The sequence below is a fragment of the Gorilla gorilla genome, chromosome X (genome assembly GCF_029281585.2).
Source record: "Gorilla gorilla gorilla isolate KB3781 chromosome X, NHGRI_mGorGor1-v2.1_pri, whole genome shotgun sequence".
Taxonomy (NCBI): domain Eukaryota; kingdom Metazoa; phylum Chordata; class Mammalia; order Primates; family Hominidae; genus Gorilla; species Gorilla gorilla.
The window spans coordinates 60,247,598-60,267,658 of NC_073247.2; the positions used below are offsets into that span (position 1 = coordinate 60,247,598).

Consider the following 20,061-nt stretch of genomic DNA (forward strand, 5'->3'; position numbering starts at 1 on the left):
AATAGCCCAAGGGGGCTTTTTGTTTTATAGCATTAACTGTTCATTATCAGAAGGGAAACACTGTCACAGGGAAAAATGTAACTTTGTTCCTTTTCAGCACTGAAATTGGAAACTTAGAGTCATAGATCAAAACTATTTAAAAAAATGCTTTTGAAATTCTCAGAATAATTTATTGTTTGTGATGTTACTGTAGATAAGGTGGGGTAACTAAGTTGCCATTTCAAAGATAAGAAATAGAGGTACAGAGAAAGGGGAGGTACCAGTGACAAAACTGTCAGAATGTTGATTTTTAAAATGTAGGCCCTGAAGGGTTAAATCGTCAAGTCTAGGACTTAAAAGATAAAACTTTCTGCACCTCCTGATAGCCTTGATGTTACCAGCAGGTTGTTGAAAATGAAAAGAGATACATCGTTGCTATCACTTAGTATCGGTGACCACTGTACAATTAGGGGTTTGTGGGATGAAGTCTGGGAATTTGCCTGACCTGAACCACAGCCCCCAGGTAGTAAGCCTCAATTTGTACTTTTATCACTCAAATAAGCCTGTGTTTATTTATTCTTTGAAAAACATTGAAACTCTTTGCTGTGAGTCAAGAGATTGCCCTTGGAATATCTGATGTCCAGGACAGAAAGATACCACTGCAATAAGCAAAACAAGTTGATGCTATAAGAAATGATGGCTTGGGAGGAAGCTCTGAATAAGGGACTTGTGGGCATTACAATACTGTAGATGAAGGTGGGGTTTCGGTAAACCTCAAAGTTGTTAGTGAAACTGGTTCAGCTAAAGATTATGTGAAAGGTAGCTCTAAATTGGTCTCTATTCTCCAGTGATTTGTCTTTGTATTTCTTTGTTGAACAGTTTTTAAGTGAAAAAATGGTGTGTGTAGAGTGTACCAATGTTTTCTCATTTTCCCCTAGATTACCAATAAAAGCAAAGAGTCAACATGGGCCTTAATTCACAGTGTGAGTGATGCTTTTTCCGGCTGGTTGTTGATGCTCCTTATTGGGCTTTTATCAGGTATGGTAAACTGTTAGTTTTCAAAACAAATCTCCTAAAATTGTGGTATGTCTCTCCCGTAAGTCCTGAGCTGAGTCACATACTGTGTTTTCCTATTTGTCTACCTTAAATGAATTGCTGGTGAACCTTATAGAAGCTCAATGTCCCCATCTGTAAAGGGTACTAATACCTGCAATTCTTACCTTGAATAAATGAGGAAATGCATTTAAATGCATTTTGTACACTATAAAATACTGTATCCATTTTAAGGTGATGTTAGCCCTTTGGTGCTTGTTTTGAGGAAGAGCCCTTCTGTTGGAGACAGTTTTTTTTTTTTAATACATACTGCATGGGTTTTAGGAGATAAGATGTGGAAGAGGACTTCCTGAGACATTTTGTGGGTGTTTCTTAAACATCTACTCTCTCATTTGGTGATGCAGAAAAGCATGTAAGATATGGCTCATACTCCCAAGAAGCTTATCATCTCATTCTTTCATAGTGGCTGGGGGTGGAATGGTGCCACCTTGCCCTATAAACTCCATCAACCTCCCCTGCCACTCCATATAATATACAGTCTCACTAAAAATGGTATACTTACTGTACAAATACAGCTTTCAACCAAGTTCCCAAGAAGGTTTCTCACCCGTTGGGGGGAGGAGAGGGCCAAGGACACTAGGTAGAGATGGTAAGAGGTGTGTCCTTATGGCATTAAAGGATAGGGCCTAGGCAAATCTGTAATCTTGAGCTGAAAGAGAAGTTAGGTGGAAACCTGGAGGTGGAAGGTATACAGTGGTAGTTAACAGCAAGTAGAGGCTCTAGTTTTAGGCTGCCTGGATTTGAATCCAAGCCCCACCACTTGCTAATTTTGTGGCTTTGAGCAAGTTTCTTAACCCCTGGAAGCCTTAGTTTACTGATCTGTAAAATGGTGATAATCAAAGTCCCTATGTTAGAAGTTTGCTGTGAGGATTAAATGAGATATAGCACATAATAGCACTTATTAAGCACAGCAGACAGTTGTTAATGCTGCTGCTGCTGCCGTTACCAAGAGAGAATAATTCATGAGCCATGGAGTAGAATGTGACTGTAGCAAATGAAGAATGGCTTATCTATAGCTGGGTTTTAAAAAATTGTCTGGGGCAGGGATTGGCAAACTTCTGCTGTAAAGGAGCCAGATAGTAAATATTTTAGGATTTGTGGGCCAAGTGTTCTCTCTAGCACCCACTCCATTCTGCTGATGTGGCACGAAAGCAGCCATAGACAATAGGTAAACAAACGAGCCTAGCTGTGACCAGAAAAACTTTATTTGCAAAAATAGGAGACAGACAGGATTTGGTCCTTGGGCTATAGTTTGCTAACCCATGGCCTAGGGTGTTAACTCTGCCCCTTCTGGCTCTTACAGGAGAGAGAACATGGTCTGGCTCTTTGGAGCTGCCTAATAATAGACTGGGTGGTCTGTAATGCTAAGTATTGCAGAGAGGCTGAGGACAAGGAAGATGGCTGAGAAAAGATTATATGACCTAGCAGTTAGGAACACAGCAATTACCTTGAAAAGCCATCTCAGAAAAATATTAGAAGCTAAATCTATTCGGTTTGTGCAAAAGTAATTGCATTACTTTTAATGGCGAAAACCGCAATTGCTTTTGCACCAACCTAATAGATTTCAAGGGAAGGCAACCACTGTAGAAGTTTTGGTAGTCATAGGAGAGAGAGGAAGGGTAAAGGCTTGAAATGATAACAAGGACAAGGGACAGCATTTTATTCTTCAGGGTAGGGGAAACCTAATACAATTTGTAACCAGAGAAGAAAGAACTGACTCTGGGGAGGAGGAGAGGTAGAAGGAGAAGACAGGATTGAGGGTACCAGTGTTAGGTGAAATAAGACATGCACACGTGAGACAACCAGAGAATAAGCCAAACTGTATAACATCATGGTAATTTTCCGAATCCAGGCAGTAACAGATAGAAGGCAGAGAAGATTGTGGACCGGAGTGGCCAAGTGTAGGTGTCAAACAATGTGTTAGATTTGACTAGATTCTTCAAGTATGTAAGTAACCTGTGTTAACACTTTTAGCACCTACCAAAACATACACATGACATGGCCTCCCACCCGTTGGAATGTAGGCATAATATCCTCAACTTTTTAATGTATTTCTTGTCACTAGGTGGTCAGTGAATATTTTTCTTTCCCTTGTACACACAGGGTTTTTTGTTTTTAAGCATTGGAGAGCAACAATAGAAGCAGTGTGTCAGAATGCTGGAACAGTCTGGGAATTCAGGGGCTGTGAATTTTGTGATGGCTTTACTATTTCCCTAAAGCATGATTCTGGGCCATTTAATTTCTTTATGCCAGAGTTTCTTCATCTGGATGACAGAAATGATGAGAAGGCCAGAATCTAAATTACTATAACTGTCTTAACCCTATCAGTCTATTAGCCACAGTGCATCCTAAGTCCCCAGTTCACGATTCCATTTCCCATCATTTTCTTTGGTGAATGTTCTGTGTATAATACTGTTTGCTCTTTCTCAGTAAGAAAACTTCAGGATGTTCATGTCCTAGGTTCAGGAGGCCTCAACATGTCTATAGCTTCATCTCACCTTCCATGCACATCACAGTTTGTGCTTTGATAGATTCAGCTCCTTTAGCCTAGAATGCCTTCGTGCCATTGCTCAAATTCCCTTGTCCATGGAGCATAATCCTGCTATTAAGGCTTAGCCCTTCTCCCCATAATCTTCGCCAGCTCTCCTCTCTAAGCAATCTCAAATAAACATCATAGAATATTCCTCAATGTTGGGCAATTCACATATTCTGAATCTTGTATATATGTATATGTATATATATATATATGTGAGAATAAAAGAATCTTTAATAAACTTGACTCTTTATGGATCAGTATTCATAAAGTTGAAGTCAAAATAGTGTTTTTGCCCTGTTAGTTCAGCTTAAAGACAGGCCCACTAGCCCCTTGCTCCCACTTAACCATTTTGCTTTCCCTAAGTCCCTTCTATATAGAAATTCCACAGATGGCAGTGTTTAGTGCAGAGATAATAAGTGAAAATCAAGCAAACACACAATGAGAAAGAGGTTACAGGTGGAATGGGGAAGTATGTGCTTATCTGTTACTTTGATTCCTTTCCCCTCATTTTCTCTGACAAAGCTTATTCTGATGACCAAAGTTTCTGAGATTCAGTTTAACTTTGGCCTTTCCCTCCCTCCCCACAAATCAGGTTCGTTAGCTGGTTTGATAGACATCTCTGCTCATTGGATGACAGACTTAAAAGAAGGTATATGCACAGGGGGATTCTGGTTTAACCATGAACATTGTTGCTGGAACTCTGAGCATGTCACCTTTGAAGAGAGAGACAAATGTCCAGAGTGGAATAGTTGGTCCCAGCTTATCATCAGCACAGATGAGGTAACATGTAGTGATGTTTTATGAGCCACTGACTTTTCTTCTTACATTTATTTTATTTCTTATACTGTGCTCACAGCAATTGCGGAATCTTCCTTTATTTTCCTTTCCACAGAAAGGGGAACCAGTACCAGCTGCCTTTCTCTGTGGTTTAAGTGCAGCTCTATTTCCATCTCTGCTGATGTGTAGAGTCATTTGACGCTTATGTTTAAAATGGTTTTTTGTTTGCTTTACTAAGCCTGGTGTTTCTTCTTAGGTACTAGTACATAGTGTGACTGAATTTCTCTTTTTCTAATCATTTCAAAAGAAGTGTCAGAGGCAGCCAACAGGTGAGCTATAATTTCTAATGAAGGACAGAGTGAGTTAAAAATGTGTTTATGTATATAGATTTGAAAAGTGATTTTCCCTGAGCATTGCATTAGAACATTGAAAAAAGTACAATGCATTCCATGTCAAAATAACAGAAACCCAGGAATAAAATTGCCTATCGTTCCATTTTGTAATCAAATCAATATTTTCATTTGTCGTTGTCTTCTAGCATACGTTTTTGTTTTTTTTCTTGAGACAGGGTCTTTCCCTGTCACCCAGGCTGGAGTACAGTGACATGACCATAGCTCACCACTGCAGCCTCAACCTCCTAGCCTCAAGCAGTCTTCCCACCAGTCCTCCTCAGGAGTAGCTGGGACTAAAGGCGTGCACCACCACACCTAGATAATTTATTTATTTATTTATTTTGTAAAAATGGAGTCTTACTATGTTGCCTAGGCTGGTCTCGAACTCTTTGGCTCAAGTGACCCTCCTGCCTTGGCCTTCCAAAATGCTGAGATTACAGGCATGAGCCACTGTGCTTGGCCTACCATATGTTTTTTGATGCCAAGGTAACTTTGCTTATTTTTCAGTTCCTTACCTTTATTTTACCACTCAGTTATATGTTTGATCTCTCCTACTGAAAACAAAAGCACACAAAGCAAAAAACTCTCAACTCCCAATTCCATCCTGACTTCCGCCAACAAAGACAGGTACCACCTTAGTTCACTACTCATCTATTTTGTTAGTGAGGGAAACAAGACTAGGATGTATGTTTGTACTTTTAAACATTTATATTACCCTCCTTGGTCTACAAACAATTTGAGGTGGCATGTGCACACACATACACAAATACAAACAGTCCAGGGAAAAGGAGAATAGAAAAAGAATAAAGATAGAAATAGGAGTGTTTATATACATGTATGACTATGCATATTGGCTTAGGTAAAGAGTTCAATAAAAGGGATAGATACATGCCATATGTTTGAGAGAGTTTAGGTCTATGCTTCTCAAACTAGGGTAAGGTCAGTGTGCCAGAGGGTAGGTGAAACTATAGGACAAACATTATTTGCCTTCCCAGAGCATTACTTTTTCCTGAATATTTGGAATTTTTTTCAAAAATTATATGTAAATAATCATTTAAAAATTGAATGCAAAATTTCATACTTGTTAAGAAAAAAAAAAATCTTTCAGCTCTGCTTCCGGATACCCTGTCCCATACTCTGATGCCTTTGTTTACTCTCTCCTAGATTAGGAGAACTTAGGTAGAAAAGTTTGAGAAGTCCTACAACTTAGGGTGGGTGTGAAAGAGAGAGAGAGAGAGAGTGTGTGTGTGTGTGTGTGTGTGTGTGTGTGTGTGTGTGTGTATTTCCCTTGCTTTTGGGGGGATTCTTTTATTTTAAATGTAATTGGCCAGGCGCGGTGGCCTGTAATCCCAGCACTTTGGGAGGCCAAGGTGGGTGGATCACCTGAGGTCAAGAGTTTGAAACCAGCCTGGCCAACATGGTGAAACCCTGTCTCTACAAAAAAAACAAAACAAACAAAAACATGTATATACACACACATATATATATAAAATTAGCCAGGCGTGGTGGTGAGCGCCTGTCATGCCAGCTACTCAGGAGGCTGAGGCAGGAGAATCACTTGTACCTGGGAGGTGGAGGTTGCAGTGAGCCGTGATCGCACCACTGCACTCCAGCCTGGGTGACAGAGCAAGACTCTATCTCAAAAAAAAAAAAAAAAATCCTCTCCTCCAAGGACTGAGTGAGGTGTGCCTCATGCCTGTAATCCCAGCACTTTGGGAGGCTGAGGAGGGAGGACCCCTCGGGGCCAGGAGTTTGAGGCCAGCCTGGGCAATATATCGAGACCCCTGTGTCTAAAAATAAAAAAACTGGGCATGGTAGCAACCACCTATAGTCCCAGCTACTCAGAAGGTGAGGTGGGAGGATTCCCTGAACCCAGGAGATCCAGGCTGTAGTGAGCAATGATAGTGCCACTGCACTCCAACCTGGGCAGTGGAGTGAGATCCTGTCACACACACACACACACACACAAAAGTAATTACAGATTCATAGGAAGTTGCAAAACAATGTACAAGGAGGTCCTCAGTACCCTTCCCCCAGCCTTCCCTCCCTCAATGGCAACAGCTTGCATAAATGTAGTACCATAGCAAAACCAGGAAATTGACATAGGTACAATCCACAGGCTTTAGTTCACCATTTAGTTTACACACATTGATTTTTGTATGTATTTGTGTGTGTGTGTGTGCGTGCACGCATGTAGTTCATTGCCATTTTGTCCTATGTGGACATTTGTTTAACCACCACCACAGTCAAGATTTAGAACTGTTCTATCACTGCAGGGCTGCCTCATGCTGCCCCTTTATAGCTGTATGTGTGTAAGCATTCCAACAGTTACTTTCAAACTGGAGCTTGAGATTTGCTCTAGTGACAGATTTCTCTGGCTCTTCTTTTTATGAACGAAATCCTTCCCTGGGGAAAGAGTCCTCTAGGTTTTGCTTTTTGTTTGTTTGTTTGTTTTTTGAGACGGAGTCTCACTCTGTCACCCAGGCTGGAGTGCAGTGGTGCGATCTCGGCTCACTGCACGCTCCGCCTCCCGGGTTCACGCCATTCTCCTGCCTCAGCCTCCCAAGTAGCTGGGACTACGGGCACCCGCTACCACGCCCGGCTAATTTTTTTGTATTTTTAGTAGAGACGGGGTTTCACCATGTTAGCCAGGATGGTCTTGATCTCCTGACCTCGTGATCCGCCCGCCTTGGCCTCCTCTAGGTTTTAAGAAGCCTTCTCCAAATGCCAGGAAATTGGCCTCCTGGTCTCTGCCTCTGGCCAGTTTGAGTTACTTTTCCTTTCACTCCCTTACCCTCTTCGTTTCCTACCTCTGCAGTCTTCTTCCTCCTTAGCTACATTGGAAAGGCAAAGAAATAGCAATCATGTGTTCCTCTGAGGGCCTAAGATAATGGAAAACCTGTGTCAAATTTACAACTCAGAAAAAACCTGAGCATTCTGGTTCTCTTTGTCTAGGTCAGTGAGTTACTTTAATAGTGTTTTGTGTTATGAAGTCAAAAGTCCATTGGGTTTTATATTTACTGAGTGAGTTGCAATTCCTAATATTTCTACCAGCAAGCATAACTTCCTAATCAAAATTGCTTTTTTTGTAAGACATGACGATTTGCAGGCCCTTTAATATGGATGAATCTTTCCTGCTGGTCAAAGCTAGATTTCTTTTGTGGCATGCTTCATTTATCACAGGGGAATAGTCTCAAAAAGTATATTCTTTCTATTTTAAAAAAATAGTTGTTTCCATTTTATTTATTTATATCTGGTACCGCCAGGGTCCAAAACTTTCTACTTATATGGTTGTTCCTGAGTCTGTGGTACCAAAATTTTCTTGAAGATGTAGTTATATGTGGACTCTAAAAAAGAAAGTTGAGTAAACAGAACCAGAGAGCAGAGTGGTGGTTACCTGGGGCATGGAGGAGGAGGAAATGGGGAGAAGTGGACCAAAGGGTACAAATTTGCAGTGAGGTAGGGTGAATAAGTCTAGAGAGGTAATGTACAGTAGAGTTAATAATGCTGTATACTAAAAATTTGCTAAGAGTATATTTTAGATGCTCTTACCACACATACAAAGAAAGGTAACTATGGAAGGTGATATGCATGTAAGTTTATTTCAATGTAGTAACAATTTCGCTATATGTATATATATAAAACATCATGTTGTACACCTTAAATACATATAATAAAAAAGTTTTTAAAAGCAAAGAAAAAAGCCAAACACTCAAAATTTTGTTACTATAAACTATGAGAATTTGACACCAAGGTAGGTAGCCAAAGGTGAATTTAGTGGAACTTTAGATCCGCTCTTCACTTCAGATGTGAAGCCAAGGTTCAGCCATTCCAAAAAAGCTAGGGGGGTGCTCTTAAGACTCTTGGTAAAATGACATGGAATCATATATATTTGACTACAAAACCCATCAAAGCACTCATATAGAAAGAGAATTTTGTTTCATGGTTTTCCGTTTGCTCTTTTCCTTGTTCATCCTTAGAATCCATGGTAAATTTCCTTTGGGTGTAGCAAAGCATCTCATTTTCAGTACTAAATGGCCTGACAGTGTTTCAGTAGTTGACAATTCGGAAAGAAAAGTCTTGAACAATTTAATCTTGGTGTTTTTTTTTTTTTGGACTTTTTTTCCTGAAAAAACATTACTCAGAAGAGCTGCATGTCTCACTGAAGCTGTCTAGGCTAACACAAGCTTCTTTTTCCCCCTGTTCCAGGGAGCCTTTGCCTACATAGTCAATTATTTCATGTACGTCCTCTGGGCTCTCCTATTTGCCTTCCTTGCCGTATCTCTTGTCAAGGTGTTTGCGCCTTATGCCTGTGGCTCTGGAATCCCTGAGGTGAGTCTCTTAAAATGGTTTATAAATGGTTACAATATGAATACTTTTTGGTTAAAATCTCTTAATATGTATTCCAGCACATACCACAATTTGATGAATGTTAAACAGGATCAGATCCTGAGGCCATCTAAGACCTAGGTCTTTCCACAAGTCCCTCTCAGCCTGGGCTACCTGGAAATTAAAGGGAGTTGATTCTTAGCCTCCTGAGGGTTCCTGTTGAGCCAGGCTCTGGAAAACTTCCCCTGTTCCCTATCCAAAAAGCTTCCAGAGTATATCCCAAGATTCTGACATGAAAAAGCAGTGTTATTGTCAGCTTTTTCAGGGCAAAAGAAAGAAAATCATTTGGCACCTTTCCCACAATATGATTTAGGCGACATGGGATGGTTAAAACCCTGTTTCTAACTACTTTTGGCTTAGATTGCTTGACAGTGACTGAAGACACTGAGACTTAGGTTACCAGGATGACTTTGCCCTTCCCTGTTTCCTGACCAGGTAATAAGTCACAATTTTTTTTTTTTTTTAAGCCAGGGAATCAAGACTATACCTAACCTTTAAGGTTGTTTCAGGGACATTAGCCTTGTCCTCTCAAAACATGCCTCTTGGGCTACCACGTTGTAACATGAGGAAAACACCTATCCCTCCCTCTCCAGCTCCTCCTTCATATATGCACACTCTCATACTTACAATACATCCTTGCCCAGCTATCACTCCCCTCCCCCTAAAAAGAGGGGGAACATGAAAGCTTAAAGAACAGTTCTTGCTTTCTTGGGCTCCTGGGCTCCCTTCCAAACAGGGATCACTGTAGGTCAAGCATTTATATGTCACTTATTCAAAAGGTGCAGTTTCTATAATGAGGTCCAGATTTTTGCTTCTTAGCCTTGTTGACTTCCTTAGTCTATATTCAATCTTTCTGTGTTTAACCTGCAGATAAAAACTATCTTGAGTGGTTTCATTATTAGGGGCTATTTGGGTAAGTGGACTTTGGTTATCAAAACCATCACCTTGGTGCTGGCAGTGTCGTCTGGCTTGAGCCTGGGCAAAGAGGGCCCTCTAGTGCACGTGGCTTGCTGCTGTGGGAACATCCTGTGCCACTGCTTCAACAAATACAGGAAGAATGAAGCCAAGCGCAGAGAGGTAATAATGAGTGGCCTTAATAGTCTCTTTTTGGTTGTGAGCATAAATGATACGATCTTAGGGGGTGAGAATTTGAGAGTTCTACCAATGTTAATGTAAACACCCTTTGACCCAGCAATTCCACTTGTAGGAATTTATCCTACAGATATCCTAGCATGTGTGTGCACAAAGGTGTATAAGGATAGTGCAGCGTCTGTCAACATAGTAAAAAACTGAAGCAACAAAAATGTCCATCAATAGGGAACTGATCTAATAAATACTATTCTGTTCATACTGTAGAATACTTTACAACCATTAAATGAGACAACCTTTTATATATTGACTTGGAATTCTGGCTATGAAACACCATTAGATTTTAAAAGCCAGTTTCTGAGTAATGTATATAATATAATTCATATTTTTTTAAAGTGTACATGCACTTACTGATAGAAAATGTCTGGAAAGTGGTTTTACCCCAAACTGGTTTTACTTTTTTTTTTTTTTTTGAGACAGGGTCTCACTCTGTCACCTAGACTGCAGTGCAGTGGCATGATCACGGCTCACTGCAGCCTCGACCTCCCTGGCTCAGATGATCCTCCCACCTCAGCCTCCCAAGTAGCTGAAACTACAGGCACGCACCACCAAACCCAGCTAATTTTTGTATTTTTTGTAGAGACGGGGTTTCACTATGTTGCCCAGGCTAGTCTCGAACTCCTGCACTCAAGCAATCCTCCTCCCTCAGTCTCCCAAAGTGCTGGGATTACAGGCATGAGACACGATGCCTGGCTCACGCCAAACTGTTAAAAATGTTTATCTATGGTGAGTGGGAGAGTGAGGGGTAGTGAAGGAGAAGTAAGGATTTTAACTTTTTATTGTATGTAATTCTATTCAAGTATATATTGCTTCTCTTACAAAATAAGTTACAGAAAGAATAGATTTTAAAAGAAGTTGTTTATTGCTATGGAATAGTACATATAAGTGCAGTGTATGCTTCAGATGTCGTTTTTTTCACTTTCTATTTCTATCTAACACTATACTTGAATTAGTTTCTCTCTGTATTGGACCTCTCTCTACCTTTTGTTTCAGCCCAGCTAAATTAGTCCCGCCATGGCAACTCTGTAGTGGCTGTCATGTTTGTGCAGTTGTTAATGTATGCTGTTTTGAGGAGGAAGGACTTTTTTTAAAAAAAGTTCCAAGTCATTGGTTTACTTTTTTCTTGCTATAATTAAGGGCCTAAGAGAATAATGGCTCTTGCTTTATTTTCTTTGAATTACAAAGAAGTCACATATGGAATGGGTCAAGACTAAGGTCATTTCACTTAAAAGGATTTTTCACAAAACAGGAACCTAATGATTTCTTATGAAAACCAAAAAAAAAAAAAAAAAAAATTAACCACAAGACCCAGAAGTAAACTCAAAGATATTGAGATTTCAAATATAGAATAAATTTTGTTGGTTCAAGGGAGAAACGTCCTGGCACTGTTAGAAAGGAGAGGAAAGCTAGCAGGAGAGAAGATGGGGAAATATGAGTAGATTGTTTAACTACCTGTTACGCAGTAGAGGGACTTAAAGGTAGTGTTAAATTGGTGAGGTTGTTAAATGGGAATGACATTCAACAGAAGGGAAGAGTTGAGAAAACATTTTTTTTCTAGAAGGGTTTTATTAGAACAGTTATGAAATTTGAATGAGATTTATAGATCAAATAACAGTTATTAGTGTAAATTTCCTATTTTGATCATTGAACTGTGATTATGGAAGAGACTGTCTTTGCTTTTAGGACATAAAAGCATTTATATCCTACATGCACTGAAGCATTTCAGGGTACATGAGCCTTATATGTGCAACTGACTTTTCTGAGTGAAATTCCAATTCTTCAGAAAAAAATAGAATCATAAAACAAATGCAGTAATGGTAGCAATTACAGAAGCTACATGAAGATATGTAGGACTTCTTTGTGCTATTCTTTCACCTTTTCTGTGTTTGAAATTTTTTTAAAAAAATATAATGGTTAAGAGTGAAGTGGTGATTGTTGCTGGTTTTGCATGGGTGAAGGTGAATTTGAAACTACAGATTGCTGGGGACTTTCATTCTAAAAATTGGCATTTTTGTTCAAATAGTTTCTAATAAAATAAGAGGGGAATTCGATTTGGCTGTTTCTCTGTACAGATGCCATATATTTCTCCAGCTAGACTCATATGAATACAGTCATGTCTCAATGACAGGGATACGTTATGAAAAATGCATTGTTAGGAGATTTCGTCACTGTGCAACCATTATAGATTGAAGTTACACAAACTTAGATGGTCTAGCCTACTACACACCTAGGCTTTATGATATAGCCTATGGCTCCTAGGCTACAAACATGTACAGCATGCAACTATACTGAATACTGTGAGCAATTGTAACACAATGGTAAATATTTGTGCATCTAAACATAGAAAAAGCACAGTAAAAATATAATATAATTTTAAGGGGCCACCATGTTGTATGTGGTCCATCATTGACTGAAACATTGTTACGTGGTGCGTGACAGTATTTGAATTGTTTTTTTTTGTTTTTTGTTTTTTGTTTTTGTTTTTTTTTTTTTTGGAGACGGGGTCTCAGTCTTTTGGCCAGGCTAGAATGCAGTAGTGTGATCTCAGTTCACTGCAACCTCCATCACCTGGGCTTGAGCAGTTCTCCCACCTCAGACTCTCCAGTAGCTAAGACTACAGGCACATGCCATTATACCCAGCTGATTTTGTGAATTTTTTTGTAGAGACTGGGTTTTGCCATGTTGCCCAGGCCGGTGTTGAATTCCTGGGCTCAAGTGATCCTCCTGCCTCAGCCTCCCAAAGTGCTGGGATTACAGGCATGAGCCACCACAACTGGCTAGTATTTGAATCTTAAATTTACTTTCTAGCACTTATTTAGACTTTCCAGTTATTTTTTCCTGTTGCTTTCATCATCAGCGGCAACCTTTTTTGTCTTATGGCCTTGTCAAAGTGGGCAGATGGTTGAGAGTAAAACAGACTTGAGAAAGAAGGGTGTAGACAGACTCCACTCTACAATATAAAATTAAAGCAAACTAGCCACCCCGATTCTTTCTGTCTCTTGATTCATCCTAAACATAGTCACTGAAATCCTCTTTCTCAAGTTGCATGTTGGCTGTCCTCATCTTTCTTAAATGAAAGCCATTGTAGCTAGGAATTTCAAAGCCCTTCCAGCTAGCGCCAGAGATTCCACTCTTTCCTCCCCATCATTTTCCTGAGCCATCCTACTCTCCCAGATAATCCTATATGCTTATTTTGCCAAGGACCTTTTTATTCTTCAAAACTCGTAATTTGTTCAACTTTCTCTAAAATATTTCTTTACTTCTTCAAATCATCTCTCTCCATAGCAACCAGAATCCAATGAAAGGACTTGGTCCATCTATTAATTTTGGTTTGTTTGCCATTATTAGTGTTTGTCATGTACATTTTACATGTACACACACACCTACACAGAGGTGGAGGTCTCTAAGTATCACTATTCTTTCTCTCTTTATCACTTTTTCCCTTTGGCTCCTTCTTCCTCTCCCACTCTCTCCTAGTCCCTTTCCTTGCCATATCTTAAGTCTTCCCTTAAAAATCTAGTCACCTCCCTATTTCTGTGTCCATAGGTTATTGGGCATGGAGTAGGACACAGGGTACGAGAGACTCTAAATACCTATTGCATGAATACTTGCAGCTGCTGAATAACTGTGAACCAATTGTGACTTCAGTTTTATGTCATTAGAGCCTTCTTGAACATCTCATTTAAAAAGCATTCCTTTGCAAAGTTCCATATAAATAAATACATCACTGTAAGTACATCATTTAGATGGTGAACAAATAGGCCTAGAAATTCAAATGCAGTTACTGAATTGGGAGTATGGGAGATGCGTGGGGGGGGCGGTGCATAATTTAGAATAAAACACATGGCTAAATGAATTACAAAGGAAAGGTCCTCTTACCTGGTCAAGCATGTGAACTATGCATGTGTATTCAAAATTCAGCATACAGTGTTTGAATTTTGTTTTTGATGATATGGAGCATCTAGAGGTATTTTTAAATGTTCAGTAACTACTAACATTTCTTCTAAAAATGTGATTGAGTGATTGAGGAAAGCAGCATTATTCTGTCACTAATTCTGAGTTTTGGATTGTAGGTCTTGTCGGCTGCAGCAGCAGCTGGTGTATCTGTAGCCTTTGGAGCACCTATAGGTGGAGTATTATTCAGCCTTGAAGAGGTAACAACTTTTCATTGTACAGCATGTGCATGCTTTTGTGTCAGGAATTTTGTACATTGCAGCGCAATAATTTTGTACATAATATACAATATCTGTGTATATCCCAGTCCCTGAGTGCTCTCCCCAACTTGGTGCTTTACCATGTGACTAGAAATCCAGTCGGCAGTTTTCATCCGTTAGTTGACTCTCATGCCTGCAGCACAACATTTCACCTGAAATAGTTTCTGCGTATTGACTGAGTTTGCTTTCTCACCTTCTTTCTTGTAGGTCAGCTACTATTTTCCCCTCAAAACATTGTGGCGTTCATTCTTTGCTGCCTTGGTGGCAGCATTCACTCTACGCTCCATCAATCCATTTGGGAACAGCCGCCTGGTACTATTTTATGTGGAGTTTCACACCCCATGGCATCTCTTTGAGCTCGTGCCGTTCATTCTGCTGGGCATATTTGGTGGTCTGTGGGGAGCACTGTTTATCCGCACAAACATTGCCTGGTGTCGGAAGCGAAAGACCACCCAGTTGGGCAAGTATCCTGTTATAGAGGTACTCGTCGTGACGGCCATCACTGCCATCCTGGCTTTCCCCAATGAATACACTCGGATGAGCACAAGTGAGCTCATTTCTGAGCTGTTTAATGACTGTGGCCTTCTGGACTCCTCCAAGCTCTGTGATTATGAGAACCGTTTCAACACAAGCAAGGGGGGTGAACTGCCTGACAGACCGGCTGGCGTGGGAGTCTACAGTGCAATGTGGCAGCTGGCTTTAACACTCATACTGAAAATTGTCATTACTATATTCACTTTTGGCATGAAGGTGAGGAATTCTTTTGGGACTCAGTGGCTGCATGCGTAGCTGTGGGTTTTGGAGGGCAGAGCCCAGGTATCATACAATCCTGATAGCTCATATGGTGCTTTCAAATCCCCCTCACATTATTCCCCCACCCCCAAAGCCTCTTTTACCCCACACGTTCTCATAATTTGCTAGACACTTGTACCTCTATCTCAAATTGTCCAAGCCTTGAGTTGTCCAAATGCCAGCCTCAGTGATGAAATTTTGGGAAGAATGTTTGCTCCTTTTCTGTGGAAAACATATTTTGCCCCTCAAAAACGATGGTGAAGTATTTATTCCAGTACATTTCATATTAAAATGATATCTGACCAGCACAGTGTTACTCCTTATAGGGTGGCTTTAGAGTTTACCAATAAAGCACAATATTGATTGAACCAAAGAAGTTGCTGGGATTCGACCATTTTGACTGCTAAAATGGCAATTTCCTGTGGTTCAACCCAATATATAGCTAAATATAGTTTTTTACAGTGGTATCAATGTTCAATTGTCAAGAAGTGGGATCCACTTCACAGGTGATCCTTAGTTAATATTTAAGCTATCAAAAGTGGACATCAGGCTGGCACGTTTTACTTTAGGTACCTGTTACCATTTCCACGTTTCAGAAGAAGCCAGAAAAGAAAATTTGTTAAGGTATTTTCCTCCTCCTTTCTAGGTTTTTGTTTGTTTCTTTCTTTTCTTTAGCACCCTAACTACCAAGTTATTTTCCTCTGTTCTCTAGAGAAGTGGAGATTCAAGCCAGAAGAGATAGCAACTCAGTTTAGGCATTACTGTAATCTCTAAGATGACGCCATCCATCCCCTCAATACAGGGAAGGGATGGAGACCCTGAGAAATTTTGCAGTGCTTCTTGAGTTAATTTTCACCTCATGCCTGCATTCTTTCACTTAAAGGGAATTTGTAAACCATCAGAACACCAGATTCAAATGCATTCCAAAATCAAACACAGGCTATTTTAAAAGAATCTGCTGTTTTGGTTATCCTTATCATCATTTCCCTCTCTCGGTACAGAATATTAAGAATTTACTATAGTATCCTAGGAGTCAAGAAAAAGAGTGGGGAGATAGATGAGCTTTCCTTTTTTGGTTAATCATGTAACCATAGTCATGATCTCATTAAAATTTTTTAATTGTTTAATCTTTCTTGATACTGTTACAAAATAGACTGAAACCTCATGTGCTATATCCTTTTTGTGTGAGCAGTGGGCTAAGATTCAATATATGAGCATGGTTATAGCATTCCATTTAAAGCCCAGCACCAGTCTTTACTAAATCTTGACCTTGGGTGGGTTACTTAACCTCTCTGAACCTTAGGTTCTTTGGCATTTGGGAATAATAATGCCTGCCTCCTGGGGTTATAAAGAACCCATGAATCTTGCATGTAGAGCGTCCAGCATAGAACATGGTAGGTACTCAATAAAGGGTAGTCATTGTTGATAAGAATTCAAAATTGGTGGAAATGTCTGCATATATGAGAAACTCCATCTATTTTCCTTTTTCTTTGGGAAAGGCCCAATTTCTGCCTCCAGTTCTGTGTTGGTCTGGAGAGTTCAGGCTCTTGCCTGATGGACCCCGAATCAGGGTAAGCTTCTTTGCAGTCGTCCTTGCCTGCACGTCCCAGAGAACCTCTAGTCCCTGTAGTGTTACACAAATCTTTACAGCCACTTGCTAGCATAGTGCATAGTTAAATTGTCATCGGCCTGTTTGCTTTGCAGAGGGTCAGTCCTCCAGCCCTTACCATGTGCCAAGCAATCACATCATTTCTCACTAACCATCTATTGCTTTCTCTTTGCAGATCCCTTCTGGCCTCTTTATCCCTAGCATGGCTGTTGGTGCTATAGCAGGTCGACTTCTAGGAGTAGGAATGGAACAGCTGGCTTATTACCACCAGGAATGGACCGTCTTCAATAGCTGGTGTAGTCAGGGAGCTGATTGCATCACCCCCGGCCTTTATGCAATGGTTGGGGCTGCAGCCTGCTTAGGTGAGTAGTGTTTGCATTAATTTCAAGTTGCTACCCAGGTGACATACAACAGAAGAGTTTATTAAACACAGTTGACTGTAGGAGAATTTAAATGCCCATCCCTTTCCAGTTAGGTTTGCCATTTTCCAAGCACATTAAGAAAGCATCTGGTATACAGATGAGGAAACTAAAAAAAATAAAAATAAAAATCATAATAAAAAAGAAAAGGAATTCTACTCTCTCATACTGGGGAAGTAATCAGAAATTTAGACAAAGATATCTGCACAAGAATATGTATCATAGTATAAGAGCAAAAAATTAGAATCAACCTAAATTTGCACTTGAGGGACTGGTTAAATGAATTATGGTATATCCATATGATGTTATACAATGCAGCCTTTAAATGTGATGTTAATATGTTTAACATCTTAAAATATGATGTTATATAAATTTGTAATAATATGCAGAATGTTCCCAACATAAAGTAGAGGGGGAAACATGGCAGAAAATTAAACATATAATGTGAGTTCACTCATTTAAAAACGTATGTTTTTGCATAGAAAAAAACTTGAAAAAGTCATTCAGAATTTTTACTCTGCTTATTTATTGGCAGTCAGCTAATAGATAATGACTTTCTTTTATATTTTCTGGATTTTCCACAATGGGCATGTATTTTCTAATTAGGGAAAAGAAGCAACAGAAAAATGAAAGAACAAAGAAAGAAGAAGGCATCTTGGACTGGACATGGTAGCTCACACCTGTAATCCTAGCTACTTATGAGGCAGAGGTGGGAGGATCACTTGAGGTTAGGAGTTTGAGACCAGCCTGGGCAACATAGTGAAACCCCAATTCGACAAAAAATAAAAAGTTAGGTGTGGTGGCACGTGCCTGTAGTCTCAGCTACTCAGCAGGTTGAGGTGGGAGGATCACTTAAGCCTGGAAGATGGCGGTTGCAGTTAGTAGTGATAATGCCAGTGCACTCTAGCCTGGGTGACAGAGCACAAAACCCGTCTCAAAAAAAGAAAGAGAGAGAAAAAAGAAAAACAGAAGGCTTCTTGTAGATGTTATTTTGAGAACTCTGAATCGTGTCCATTGTGACCTTGCTTTCTTGCAATCTCTGGGGTCTGCACAGTTGTAGGTGAGACCTCATTGTTTCTGGTAGGTCAGCTTTTCCTGGAAAGGCCCATAATTGTAAGAATCCTGTATTTTGCCTACCTGAGTAGACTGTGTCTATTTCTTTGCAGGTGGGGTGACTCGGATGACTGTTTCTCTTGTTGTCATAATGTTTGAACTGACTGGTGGCTTAGAATACATCGTGCCTCTGATGGCTGCAGCCATGACAAGCAAGTGGGTGGCAGATGCTCTTGGGCGGGAGGGCATCTATGATGCCCACATCCGTCTCAATGGATACCCCTTTCTTGAAGCCAAAGAAGAGTTTGCTCATAAGACCCTGGCAATGGATGTGATGAAACCCCGGAGAAATGATCCTTTGTTGACTGTCCTTACTCAGGACAGTATGACTGTGGAAGATGTAGAGAACATAATCAGTGAAACCACTTACAGTGGCTTCCCAGTGGTGGTATCCCGGGAGTCCCAAAGACTTGTGGGCTTTGTCCTCCGAAGAGATCTCATTATTTCAATTGGTAAGGATTTCAGAAAGGGGATAGTGGAATCCACTGTGGAACTCAATAAATATGCATGAAATGGGGGAAGACAGGGAAGGGGGGACTGGTTAGGAGCCAGAAGGATAGAGCTAGCACATCCGTCTTCAATTTGTTTTTTCCTTCTGTTTGAATAGAAAATGCTCGAAAGAAACAGGATGGGGTTGTTAGCACTTCCATCATTTATTTCACGGAGCATTCTCCTCCATTGCCACCATACACTCCACCCACTCTAAAGCTTCGGAACATCCTCGATCTCAGCCCCTTCACTGTGACTGACCTTACACCCATGGAGATCGTAGTGGATATTTTCCGAAAGCTGGGACTGCGGCAGTGCCTGGTTACACACAACGGGTAAGAAGTCTTGAGTGAAGTCAAATTGGATTGTGGGAGAAAGAGAATGCAGAGAGAGAAAGAAGTAGAAAGAAGTAGAACCCAGTTTAAATGAACATTAGTAGCACTTTTAGGACTTCTTGAAGCTCTGAGATGAAAGTGGATAGGTTTTTTTAAATCATAATTAATGTAAAGGGAGTTTGGGAAAGAACATGTGTTTGAGAGATGTGAACTGCTGGTTGCGTATTATAAATAACCCAGTTCCTCCCTGACAAAGGAAACACCTGTGTTTTGTGCATAGGCAGCACTGAAATTACAGTAGCATCAGGTAATAGTGTATTTGCTGGGTGTTTGTTCCCTACAATCTCCTTATTATTACTTGAAGATGAGAAAACCAAGTTTCAGTGAGGTGAGATTTATACAAAGTTCCCCAGCTAATAAATAGTAGAGAAAAGCTTTAAACACAAGTCTTCTGACTCCCAAACCCATGGCTCTTTCCTTCCTGGGATAGTTCTTATCCAGTATAGGGAACCCTTCTATTTTTATTGGAAAAGAAAGGAGGTTGAAGAGAGGGGTGGATTTTTTTCCCAAACATGCTACGTTAATCCAGCAATTATATAAGAATTTCACATCTGAAATTTCTAAATGGTGTAACAGATGCCTTGCAGGATTTAAATCAGTAAGGGGAGTTCCCTAACTGGTGCATTCAACATCTACTGAATCCCTGCTCCATGTAAGAAGGTACTCCACTAGATTCCAGGGAGACACAAAAATGA

General features: G+C 40.2%; 1 protein-coding gene across 3 annotated transcripts in view; it reads left to right on the forward strand.

Annotated features, from left to right (window-relative positions):
* CLCN5 (chloride voltage-gated channel 5) overlaps positions 1-20,061 on the forward strand; it is a 161,556-nt gene that overhangs the window by 133,914 nt on the left and 7,581 nt on the right. For all 3 annotated transcript variants that reach the window (XM_019019652.4, XM_055375782.1, XM_063703251.1), the window contains 9 exons: positions 918-1,017; positions 4,221-4,408; positions 9,007-9,129; positions 10,057-10,263; positions 14,409-14,489; positions 14,757-15,299; positions 17,126-17,312; positions 18,536-18,934; positions 19,090-19,306. In XM_019019652.4, coding sequence (XP_018875197.1) covers positions 918-1,017; positions 4,221-4,408; positions 9,007-9,129; positions 10,057-10,263; positions 14,409-14,489; positions 14,757-15,299; positions 17,126-17,312; positions 18,536-18,934; positions 19,090-19,306 — 2,045 coding nt within the window. The remainder of the gene's footprint in view (positions 1-917; positions 1,018-4,220; positions 4,409-9,006; positions 9,130-10,056; positions 10,264-14,408; positions 14,490-14,756; positions 15,300-17,125; positions 17,313-18,535; positions 18,935-19,089; positions 19,307-20,061) is intronic.